Source organism: Moschus berezovskii, chromosome 23, assembly GCF_049115385.1.
Source record: "Moschus berezovskii isolate FMDL1 chromosome 23, NW_MosBer_1.0, whole genome shotgun sequence".
Classification (NCBI taxonomy): domain Eukaryota; kingdom Metazoa; phylum Chordata; class Mammalia; order Artiodactyla; family Moschidae; genus Moschus; species Moschus berezovskii.
Window position 1 is genome coordinate 34,070,704 of NC_142482.1, and position 12,968 is coordinate 34,083,671.

Here is a 12,968-nt window from a genome sequence, read left to right on the forward strand (position 1 = left end):
TAGAAGACTTGTCTTTTAAAAGAACAAAAACAAATCTGTCTTGAAAATTATATTTACATTTTTCAATTATTTTTCAAAATGTGTCAGTTAATTATTTTCAGAATAGCAGAGAACAAAATTCCTCTAATTTACAAAGAAGTATGGTCAAACTTAACTCTGAATTTTATTAATAATTACAAAGTGTACAAGCTTATTCCCTAAAAGAATCTGGTATATTTATATGCACAAATTCATTTTATCAATATATTTTGCTATACACTCATAAAATAGTCCTAAAAACTTTTTAATGTTGAGGTAATATTTGAGTTTAATTCACTCACCTTGGTGCAAATTCATCAATGGTCAGGCCAGCTTGGAGTCCAGTTCTACAGTACTCCAACCCATCTGCTATAGTATAGGCCAGTTCCAGAATAGCATCAGCCCCTGCTTCCTGCATATGGTATCCACTAATTGAAATTGAATTAAATTTTGGCATGTGCTATATAAAATAATAAAAAACACAACTTTAAATAAAAATATTAAAAAGGTTCTATTAAATTTATTTTCTATGAGACAATACTACTTGAAAATGATGTTCAATTCAGATATAACATTAACTGAAAATATTTAATGTTTAGTTCCATTAATTTTTCAATTTAAATGGTTCATCCAATGAACCACAAAGACCATTGATCAGCACCAAAAGTTAAACATTGAAATTAGTTGGCTGAAATTAGGAATGTAACCTTTGGCCCAAGAACTGAATGATAACATCTTTAATTAGAAATTGATGCCTCTGACCTCATAAAAGGTCCTAAGACCTCAAGTCTTTGGGCATATGTGCTGAAGATGTATAAATTTAATTATTGTTAACTAGTTATTAATTATCTCATTTAAACATGAGTAAGTACACAGTGGGAGGAAAAAGAAAATGATTCAGTGCTAGTACTATATATGAAAACTAAACAGGAAAAACGCATGACTTAAAATTCAAAGATTTCAGTTTGATTTACTATGACATTTACTGCTTAGGATATCTCAGACAGGTTCCTTCTACCACAATCACTAATCCACTATTCCCCTAAAATGTCATGTTAGGTAGGGTACATATCACACAGAACCTGCAGAACCAAAAAAAAAAAAACTATTATCCTTCCAAGAATTAATCAAAAATAAATAATAAATACTAAATCACAGACACTCATTACAGCAGGCTCAGAATGTGAACTCAAGTCAGAGTACTCATATTCTAGTCATATCACTTAACTAGCCAGAGGACTGTAGGCAAGTTTCTCAACCTTGTTATCCCTTGGCTTCCTAAAGTATAAAATAGATATCATAATTCTATCTTCCTCATAGAGTTGTAGGATTAAAAGAAATGACTCACCAAAACCACTTAGTATTATGCCTATATATAAAGTATTCAAAAAAAGTTAGTTGTTGGTATGGTATGGATTATCTGTATTTTACACTTGCAAATACTTTTTATAACTAACCAAAAGCCTCTTGATGAAAGTGAAAGAGGAGAGTGAAAAGGTTGGCTTGAAGCTCAACAATCAGAAAACAAAGATCATGGCATCTGGTCCCATCACTTCATGGGAAATAGATGGAAAAACAGTGGAAACAGTGTCAGACTTTATTTTGGGGGGCTCCAAAATCACTGCAGATGCTGATTGCAGCCATGAAATTAAAAGACGCTTACTCCTTGGAAGGAAAGTTATGACCAACCTTGATAGTATATTAAAAAGCAGAGACGTTACTTTGCCAACAAAGGTCCGTCTAGTCAAGGCTATGGTTTTTCCCACGGTCATGTATGGATGTGAGAGTCGGACTGTGAAGAAAGCTGATCGCCGAAGAATTGATGCTTTTGAACTGTGGTGTTAGAGAAGACTCAAGAGTCCCTTGGACTGCAAGGAGATCCAACCAGTCCATCCTAAAGGAGATCAATCCTGGGTGTTCATTGGAAGGACTGATGCTAAAGCTGAAACTGCAATACTTTGGCCACCTCATGCAACGAGTTGACTCACTGGAAAAGACTCTGATGCTAGGAAAGGTTGGGGGCGGGAGGAGAAGGGGACGACAGAGAATGAGATGGCTGGATGGCATCACCGACTCTGTGGACATGAGTTTGAGTGAACTCCGGGAGTTGGTGATGGACAGGGAGGCCTGACATGCTGTGATTCATGGGGTCGCGGACAGTCGGACACGACTGAGCGACTGAACTGAACTGAACAACTCTTGAAAAATGTTCAACACAAAGTAATAAGGGGGCTGAATTACATAGCATTGACAGACTACTTGAGTATATTTAGAGTTACAAAGAAAGCAGCAAGGAAACAAACAGGTGCTTCCCTACTGAGAGCAGTTTAATAGAATTTCTTTAAGAATAACAGAAATACTAGAATCCTGGAATATTATTCAGTCTTAAAAAGGAAGCAAATTCTGACACAAGCTACAATGTAGATGAACCTGGAGGACATTATGCTAAGTGAAATAAGCCAGACACAAAAAGATAAATACTCTATGATTCCACTTATAAGTACAAACAGAAAGTAGAAAGGTGTCTGCCAGAGGCCAAAGGGAGGGGAGAATGGAAAGCATTTAGCAGACACAGAGATTCACTTTTGCAAGATGAAAACAATCCTGGAGATGGATGATGGTGATGGTTACACAACAAAGTGAATGGACTTAAAGCCACTGAATGGTTCATTTGGAAATGATTCAGATGGTAAATTTTATGTTATATGTATTTTGCCACAAGTACATTTTTTTAAAGGAATAACATAAAAGTTTACAAAGTACTTTAATGTAACATATTTCATCAATATCTGAAACTAGTACATTTATCACTTACATGAAGAATTCTGTAAAGCAATTTTGAACTTGCAGGTGACATTAGAGTCTTTCACAAGGTTAAAAGTCCAAGTCCATAATAGCAGATTGCTACTATCTACCCTAAGAACCATTCTCCACTCTACTCTTGGATATGAACCATGCATTCAGAGTGCCAACGTGTTCTACATTTCCAATCTCCTCTCTGTGTGTCCACTGAGATATAAGTGTTTCTTCCAGAAGGAAGAAACCAGAGGGGTGGAGTCCCTCTCCCCAAACAAAGTCCGCCTCCCTACTTCCTTAATCATGAGTTGGCACACTAAAAATAGAGGAGAAAGCCAAATGAAAGGAGACCGGAATCCTTATGGCTGTGGAGCTTCCATATAACCAAGACCTTGACAGCCTACCTTCCAACTTCTCTTAGATGAAAGAGAACTTCTCTTAGTATTTTTATTTACTTAAAGATACTGCTATTTGTGTGTGTGTTTGTCATATACTGCTCCACTAAATCCTCCTATGCATGTTTGTGAAATTGAAAAAAGGTGATAGGCATGTGTAATTCTAAACAATTCACATGGGCAGATGGAATCTATGAAAAATAAATAAAATGGAAAAGTGTAAAGGCTAAACATCAAATGAGGAGAGTAGGCAATACTAGCAAGGGTACTGACAGAATGGCAATTATAAGGGGTAAAGAGATTAAAAAAAAAAAAGATTTGATGACAGAATGATTTGCCCTTTACTGTGAAATAATGGTCTAATTTTAAGGTAGATAAGACAAAAGCATTGTCAGCAAAAAGTAAAGTGTGACTGATGGGGGAAGTATAAATGAATTACTTAGAGGAAATGAAGAAGCTTTATATTTCCCTGTGGAAAGACTGCTGCTAATATAGAAATACTATAAGAACCTTCTTTTCCTACCACTCTGGGGAAAATGAACCTACTTCAGGGGTGAAATATTAGGGTTGCAGATACAAGTGATATCTTCTAATCCAGTTTTCTTGCAGAAACAAAGCTGCTATTTTGATTCCCATCTATCTGACACCAGTTTCTATTCACAACTGATTCTGAAATCTGGAGAGAAAGAAATGTAAATAATGAGCCCTCCCTGATTCTAACAATTATCAGAGAACAAAAATTTTAACAATAAAGAAAATACAATAAAGGCCTACTGTTCAGACTCCTATAGGTAATGACAGACCATAAAACTAGTACATTAAAGACTAAAACATAAAAACTAACAATATACATACAAACACAAATCCCACATCCTGACTATACTATACCCTCTACTCAGACTCAATTACCAAATTCAAATTAGGTTATGGCATTTTATAAAAATTCCTACATTCTAAGTATAGTAAAACCTATAATAACAAAGGATACCTTTGCTGTATATTGGAAGATGTCAGCAATAATTTTCATGGATGGTTCTGGAGGAAAAATATAGGTATTTCTGACCATAAACTCCTTTAGTATATCATTTTGGATTGTACCAGTAAGTTTCTCTTTAGGTACACCTTGCTCTTCTCCAGTTACTATAAAAGTTGCAAGAACTGGAATAACTGCTCCATTCATGGTCATGGAAACTGACATTTTTTCTAAAGGAATTCCATCAAAAAGAATTTTGGTATCTTCCACGGTGTCAATAGCAACTCCAGCCATTCCAACATCACCACGAACTCGAGGGTTGTCTGAATCATAGCCACGATGTGTTGCCAGATCAAAGGCAACTGATAATCCTTGCTGACCAGCTAAATATATAAAGAAAAATAAGGTAGGATTAAACTGTCTGGCATCAAAGTAAACTGATTTTAACACTACTAAAAGTACTGATTCATCTCATCACAGTCTACTTTGATAATAAACAGTCTTTATGCTCAAAACAAACTTACATAAAGATACTTTAATTCCTAAGAGTCTGCTGTTTCCCATGTACTAAAAAACACACAAAGTGAATTCCAGACTTCACTATAATAAAGAATAGAAGGAATAAAACATATTGATCTCATGTCTATCTGAGGATTTTTTTATCTTAACAATTTTTGATAGAAATATTTTTAAGATTCATAGGAAGATATAGCTGTTTATATACAGTTAACATAATTTAGTACTTGTATGCTCATTTATTTTTGCTCTTGTCTTGGCCATTCAAATTTAATGGGAAATAAAATTATAAAAACCAAGCAAAAAACAAAAATCTGTACCACATTATTTGTTTATTCCTTTCTTTGATCGTCTTATAAACCATTTTCCCCTCCCATTCCTATCCTGACAGTTTTAATTAAAAGCTTTTCAGAGGCAAAGCCAATGTCTCAGGATTCTCTTCATATAACTTTACCTAATTCCTTTTCTACAATGTGCATTTAGGTATTGTTTTCTTTCAAGAATTGAGCAGTTTATTCTGGGTTATCTATTTTTTTGACTATGTAAATTAAAAAACATTCTTTTTTTTTTTTTGAGAGGATAGCCTTGACTACTAGATTATAAAGTGACTATTAGCTCTATAGAGATTAACTAGCCTCCCTTCAAAACGCCAAGATGAAGAAGTGTTATGTTTGATCATAAATACTATGTCTCATGTTAAAATCTCACCCTTAATATTGTCCTTATAGAACTTATTGCTCTCTTCCACAGTACTGAAACCAGCATACTGGCGGATGGTCCAGGGCCTAAAAGTGTACATGGTGGGATACGGTCCGCGTGTGAATGGCTTCATTCCTGGAAGTTCCTCAGGGAAGTCTTTGGTATCCCGGCTGGAATATAAGGGCTTTATGGAGATCCCCTCCGGGGTGTGCCACATTAGTTCTTCTGGGTTTTTGCCTTTCAACTGCTTTTTAGCCAGGGCAGCCCATTCTGGATGAAGGGGTTGTTGCTGATGCAGAAGTCGTTGCGAAATAAGCCTGGAGCCTGATGACCCTTTCAGCTGCCTCAGGTGATGAGGTGAAAGCAAAAGAAGCCGAGTCTTAGCCCTCAACATGATGGAACATGGAACACACCAAACAAGAACAAGAACTGACCTAGAAAAAGAAGCACAGTGCATAGGCATTCGAGAGACTGGCAAAACAGGAGCTTACTGGTGAGAAAGGAAAAGAGAAACAAGAGTGTATGAGTATGATTTCATCTCTGCTTTTCTGTTCCCTGCACGTAGTACTTTATAACTTTGGTCCCTCGTGTCCACAGCTACTATCATTGCTCTAGTCTAGTCCTCTTCGTCAAGAGCCTCTCAGTTGGTTGTGCTGACCAGTGCTGGCCTCCTCTCATCCATTCTGCACACTGACACAACAGAGATGATCATGTCACACTTCTTTGAAGATTTTTCAAAGGCTGTGCATCATGTAGATGATGCAGCATAGCCTCCTAATTAATTTTTCACTCAGAAGGTTTTTATTTAACATCTGTATTATGACAGACATTGTATTGGATGCTGGAGAAAAAAAGTGGTGAATAAAACAGACATTTAAGCCCCCTATGCCCTGATCCGTGCTTATCTCAGAATTACCTCTGCCTTTGACCTCTACACATTTTGTAATCTAGAAATTCTGGATTACCTACAGTGCCCTGCATGTGTGAAAGTTCCGTGACTTGCCCTTGCTCTTCCACTGACCTAGAATGCACTACTTTGCCTAAGGCATAACCTCTGGTATGCAGGGCTTTCTATGTGACAGGTACTGTTTAAGGAATTTATGTAGAGCAGCAATTTTAAGCCTCAAAACACCACCAAGAAATAGGAATTTATATTAATATTATCCCCATTATACAGATGAGGAAACTGAGGTACAGAGAGCTACTATGTAATCCTGGAAAGCAAAGCCTTTAACTAATACATTCACAGCCTATCCCTGAAACTACAAGCTGGATTACATGGCCTCTTCAGTATTCCATACCACAGAGCTGTTTCCTTCTTTATAAATCAAATCTATCATCTCCCACACTTCAATAGATTAGAACACTGCTTTTTATGCATATAAGATATATTTCTTTATATGTTTTGTTTATGCAAAATATATATGTATAAAATTTCATATATATATATTCTCTTCTATAAACTGATCTAATATCAGAGCTATATATTCCTGATAATTACTCAGAGTTTTATACTACATAACTAACTCCAATTTCATCATTTTACAGATGTAGAAATTAAAGTCCAAAGAAATACAGAAATAAACAAGATTATCAAAATTCCACACAGAAAAGCAGTACTGAAAGTTCTGAATTATTTAATGCTTATCAGAGTCATACAGTCGCAACATGTAGAGCCTAGTATTTAAAAGGATTTTGAGTGGAAAATTTTATTAATATATTCATGATTCCCTACAATAGGTAAGAAGTATAGTGAGTTCAAAATTCTATTTTCCATACCATTTCTCAACTATCAATTTAGTGAATTTTAAACAAAAATAAGAATACCCAACATTTGTTGCTGCTGCTGCTGCTAAGTCACTTCAGTCGTGTCCGACTCTGTGTGACCCCATAGACGGAAGCCCATCAGGCTCTCCCGTCCCTGGGACTCTCCAGGCAAGAACACTGGAGTGGGTTGCCATTTCCTTCTCCAATGTGTAAAAGTGGAAAGTGAAAAGTGAAAGTGAAGTCGCTCAGCCGCATCCGACCCCTAGCGACCCCACGGACTGCAGCCTACCAGGCTCCTCCACCCATGGGATTTTCTAGGCAAGAGTACTGGAGTGGCTTGCCATTGCCTTCTCCGACCCAACATTTGTAGGGAATTACAAAACAAAAGGGAGTCCAATTGGTGGGAGTATTAACTGAGTTTAACTATTTAAAAAAGCAAATTGGTAACATGCACAAACAATCTCTGAAATGGTCATGCCATTCCACTGAGGATGATTACTCCTGGAAAAATTATTAGATTAAAATACACATTCCCTAGTAGTTTTACTTATAGTTAGGAAAACTCAGAAACATAGTCAATGAAAAAATAAATAAGTTCAGTATTTAAAAATTTAGAATTCTATGTAGCTGTAAAAATTTGTTTAGGAATTAGGCAAAACTAATCTTTGATGTCAGAAGTCAGAAGAGTGGTTATGTGTGGTGACTAGCTGAGAAAGGAAGAAAGAAAGGAGCTCTAGGGTGATGGTCTTGATCTGAATTCCTATTACATAGATGTGTTCAGTTTGTAGAAATTCATCAAATTTTATAATTATGATACATGCACTTACCTATAAGTATATTATACATAATATATTATACATAAGTTAAAATTTAAAATATGCACAGTGTCTTTAAAAAGGAGATAGGCTCAAGAAGCATTAAAAGATAAAAAACTGTAAGTGCAATGTGTCCTAGGTAAAAATTGCACAGAACAAAGTCTAAGCAGAAATACTACAAAAACAATTCCTATTTTTTTAAACTAGTATACCTTTTATTCTATTAAACTCATGGGGTCCTACACATCCATCTTCTGAGCCACAAACTACAGGTACTAGCTTAAAAGGCGGATGAGAAGAAATAATTTATAACTGAACTACTAGGGTAGTAATGCTATAAAAAGTAATCTAATAGAATGGATAAAAAACAAGGTCCTACTGTATAGCACGTGGAACTATTTTCAATATTCTGTGATACACCATAATGAAAAGAAAATAAAAAAATGTACATGTATGTATAACTGACAGGCTTCACTATACAGCAGTTTATTAACACTCAGGGCAACTCTAGTGGTAAAGAATTTGCCTGCCAATGCAGGAGACACAGAAATGTGGGTCTGATCCCTGCAGAAGGAAATGGAACCCATTCCAGGATCTTGCCTGGGAAATCCCATGGACAGAGAAGCCTGGTGGGCTACAATCCATGGCATCACAAATAGTAGGATGCAACTGAGCCCGCATGCAGAGTACACAGTAATTAACATAACATTGTAATTCAACTATACTTCAATAAGAAATACATTTTTAAGAAAGCAATCTGAAAACTGCCTGAGACTAGGTTGCAGAAGATAATATCACACTCATTTCATGCAAAATGCAGGTTCAGTTCAGTCCCTTAGTTGTGTCCAACTCTGCAACCCCATGGACTGCAGCACAGCAGGCCTCCCTGTCCATCACCAATGCCCGGAGCTTACTCAAACTCATGTCCATTGAGTCGGTGATGCCATCCAACCATCTCATCCTCTGTCATCTCCTTGTCCTCCCGCCTTCAATCTTTCCCAGCATCAGGGTCTTTTCAAATGAGTCAGTTCTTCACATCAGGTGGCCAAAGTATTGAAATTTCAGCCTCAGCATCAGTCCTTCCAAAGAATATTCAGGACTGATTTCCCTTAGGATGGAATACTTGGATCTCCTTGCAGTACAAGGCACTCTCAAGAGTCTTCTCCAACACCACAGTTCAAAAGCATCAATTCTTTGATGCTCAGCTTTCTTTATGGTCCAACTCTCACATCCATACATGACTACTGGAAAAACCATAGCTTTGACTAGGTGGACCTTTGTTGGCAGTAATGTCTCTGCTTTTTAAAAGCTGTCTAGGTTGGTCGTAACTTTTCTTCCAAGGAGCAAGCATCTCTTAATTTCATGGCTTCAACCACCATCTGCAGTGATTTTGGAGCCCAAAAAAATAGTCTGTCACTGTTTCCACTGTTGCCCCATCTATTTGCCATGAAGTGATGGGACCTGATGCCATGATCTTAGTTTTCTGAATGTTGAGCTTTAAGCCAACTTTTTCACTCTCCTCTTCCACTTTCATCAAGAGTCTCTTTAGTTCTTCTTCCTTTCTGTCACGAGGGTGTGTCATCTGCATATCTGAGGTTATTGATATTTCTCCCAGAAATCTTGATTCCAGCTTGTGCTTCTTCCAGCCCAGTGTTCCTCATGATGTACTCTGCATAGAAGTTAAATAAGCAGGGTGACAATATACAACCTTGATGCACTCCTTTTCCTATTTAGAACCAGTCTGTTGTTCCATGTCCAGTTCTAACTGTTGCTTCCTGACCTGCATACAGGTTTCTCAAGAGGCAGGTCAGGTGGTCTGGGATTCCCATCTCTTTCAGTATGTTCCACAGTTTATTGTGATCCACACAGTCAAAGGCTTTGGCATAGTCAATGAAGCAGAAATAGATGCTCTTCTGGAACTCTCTTGCTTTCTCCATGATCCAGCGGATGTTGGCAATTTGATCTCTGGTGCCTCTGCCTTTTCTAAAACCTGCTTGAACATCTGGGAGTTCACGGTTCACATATTGCTGAAGCCTGGCTTGGAGAATTTTGAGCATGACTTTACTAGCGTGTGAGATGAGTGCAATTGTGTGGTAGTTTGAGCATTCTTTGGCATTGCCTTTCTTTGGGATTGGAATGAAGACTGACCTCTTCCAGTCCTGTGGCCACTGCTGAGTTTTCCAAATTTGCTGGCAAATTGAGTGCAGTACTTTCACACTATCATCTTTCAGGATCTGAAATAGCTCAACTGGATTCCATCACCTCCACTACTTTTGTTCATAGTGATGCTTCCTAAGGCCCACTTGACTTCACATTCCAGGCTGTCTGGCTCTAGGTGAGTGATCACACCATTGTGATGATCTGGGTCAAGAAGATCTTTTTTGTATAGTCCTTCTGTGTATTACTGCCACCTCTTCTTAATATCTTCTGCTTCTGTTAGGTCCCTATCATTTCTGTCCTTTATTGTGCCCATCTTTGCATGAAATGTTCCCTTAGTATCTCTAATTTTCTTGAAGAGATCTCTAGTCTTTCCTATTCTATTGTTTTCCTCTATTTCTTTGCATTGATCACTTGAGGAAGGCTTTCTTATCTCTCCTTGCTATTCTTTGGAACTTTGCATTCAAATGGGTATATCTTTCCTTTTCTCTTTTGCCTTTAGCTTCTCTTCTTTTCAAAGCTGTTTGTAAGGCCTCCTCAGACAACCATTTTGCCCTTTTGCATTTCTTTTTCTTGGGGATGGTCTTGGTCACTGCCTCCTGCACAATGTCACAAACCTCCAAACCTCCATCCATAGTCCTTCAGGCAACTCTGTCTATCAGATCTAATCCCTTGAATCTATTTGTCACTTCCACTGTAAGGGATTGATTTAGGTCATACCTGAATGGTCTAGTGGTTTCCCCCACTTTCTTCAATTTAAGTCTGAATTTGGCAATAAGGAGTTCATGATTTGAGCCACAGTCAGCTCCTGGTCTTGTTTTTGCTGACTGTATAGAGCTTCATCTTTGGCTTCCAAGAATATAAGCAATCTGATTTTGGTGTTGACCATCTGGTGATGTCCATGTGTAGAGTCTTCCCCTGTGTTGTTGGAAGAGGGTGTTTGCTATGACCAGTGCATTCTCTTGGCAAAACTCTATTAGTCTTTGCCCTGCTTCATTCTGTACTCCAGGGCCAAATTTGCCCGTTACTCCAGGTATTTCTTGACTTCCTACTTTTGCATTCCAGTCCCCTATAATGGAAAGGACATCTTTTTTGGGTGTTAGTTCTAAAAGGTCTTATAGGTCTTCATAGAACCGTTCAGCTTCAGCTTCTTCAGCATTACTGGTTGGGGCATAGACTTGGATCACTGTGATATTGAATGGTTTGCCTTGGAAACAAACAGAGATCATTCTGTCGTTTTTGAGATTGCATCCAAGTACTGCATTTCAGACTCTTTAGTTTACAGTGATGGCTACTCCATTTCTTCTAAGGGATTCTTGCCCACAGCAGTAGACAAAACAGTCATCTGAGTTAAATTCACCCATTCCAGTCCATTTTAGTTCACTATTCCTAAAATGTCGATGTTCACTTTTGCCATCTCCTGTTTGACCACTTCCAATTTACCTTAATTCATGGACCTAACATTCCAGGTTTCTATACAATATATTGCTCTTTACAACATTGCAGGTAGGGCTTTACAAAATGCAGGTAGGGCTTTCCTAAACCTGGATAAGTGATAGGAAAGAGCCCTATTTAGGTGACTTACTGAAAATCACATGGAAAATTTGTAAAGACTGGAAATAGACATCATTTTTAGATAAGAACAGAACTTCAGCTAATGGAAACAGGATTTCTGAATTTTTCTCAAAATATCCATCAAGAGACACTTTCAGCAACCAAAGAACTAACATGCAAAGCAAATATAATAAATTATGGGTGATTAAAAATCTGTGAAAGAGCAACAATGAAGCAACATTTGCCCTAATGATGAAGCAACATCTGCCACACCCTCAAAAAAATATGGGTAAAACACCTATAGTTTTGAATCAAATCACTTTCAAATTTGTTTACACGAGATTCTACTTTAAAAGCGAGCCGCCTCCAACGTTCGGCCAATTTAGGTGAGAGAGGACAACACGGAGCATGCAAATTAAATTTAGTATCAGCATAAATAAGTCATTAAACATAAAACACTGGGAGAAAAATCATCAAGTGATTTAAAATTTGACACACACAAACATATTCCTCAGAGTTTGGTGCGTATAAAAGATTGCTCTCTTTCCAGATAAAAACGAGAACAAGTTAGCAATTTACACTTCCATGTTTTCCACCTGTCACCATCACCTTCATCTGTACACAGAAAGAAACTTCCAATTCCGCCACCTCTCACAAAAAAAACCTCACAACCACCGCGGCCTCGAAGGAGGCAGCTCTGGAGAGGGCACAGTCCTCTGGAATCCTACAATCGCTCTCTGCCCAAAGGAACTTTGGGGTTCCTGGGTAGCCAGGGAAGATGGCAATATGGCCTCTGGGACATTAAAAGCACCTTGTTTTCTGCAGTACCTCCGAACTTCCACGGACCTCACTGAAAGAGAGAGGCCACTGGAGCACCTAAACCTAAGAAGAGGGTAGAGCAGAGTGGGATCCCTTCTCAGCAGTAAAGGAGGAAGTTGGGAGTTGCGAAGACAGAAAGGACAACTTTCTCCGGGGACCACTAAGGGTGGGGAGGAGTCTGAAGAATGGAGGGATCTGAAAGGCAAACGTGCCTCTGGGTGCACGGTCCTACTCACGGGTCGGCCTGTCTCGGACCGAGGCCTTGGAAAAAGACGGCTGGAGCTCAGCACCCCGAGCTCCGCAAGTCAGAAGTCCCCAAAGCAGGGCCAGGGACCAAGCGAGCGCAAAGGCCAATGGGATGGGATGAAATGGGGGCGGCGGCCGACCGCCCCCGTTCCAACCAATCCCGTCACGTTCTCGTGGGCGCGCTCCTGATGACGTTAGGGGGCGTGGATAGCT

The 12,968-nt window shown here is 38.4% G+C and overlaps 1 protein-coding gene across 2 annotated transcripts in view; it reads right to left on the minus strand.

Annotated features, from left to right (window-relative positions):
• Window positions 1-12,882, minus strand: part of MMUT (methylmalonyl-CoA mutase) — a 38,585-nt gene extending 25,703 nt beyond the window's left edge. Inside the window, exons 1-4 of one of the 2 annotated variants that reach the window (XM_055406513.2) lie at window positions 12,746-12,882; window positions 5,407-5,831; window positions 4,198-4,565; window positions 321-478 (exon numbers count right to left, since the gene is read on the minus strand). In XM_055406513.2, the coding sequence (XP_055262488.2) occupies window positions 321-478; window positions 4,198-4,565; window positions 5,407-5,791 (911 nt within the window). In that variant the 5' untranslated portion in view covers window positions 5,792-5,831; window positions 12,746-12,882. Of the gene's footprint in view, window positions 1-320; window positions 479-4,197; window positions 4,566-5,406; window positions 5,832-12,721 lie in introns of both variants that reach the window. The other variant, XM_055406512.2, reaches the window with a different exon arrangement.
• Window positions 12,883-12,968: the final 86 nt, after the last annotated feature.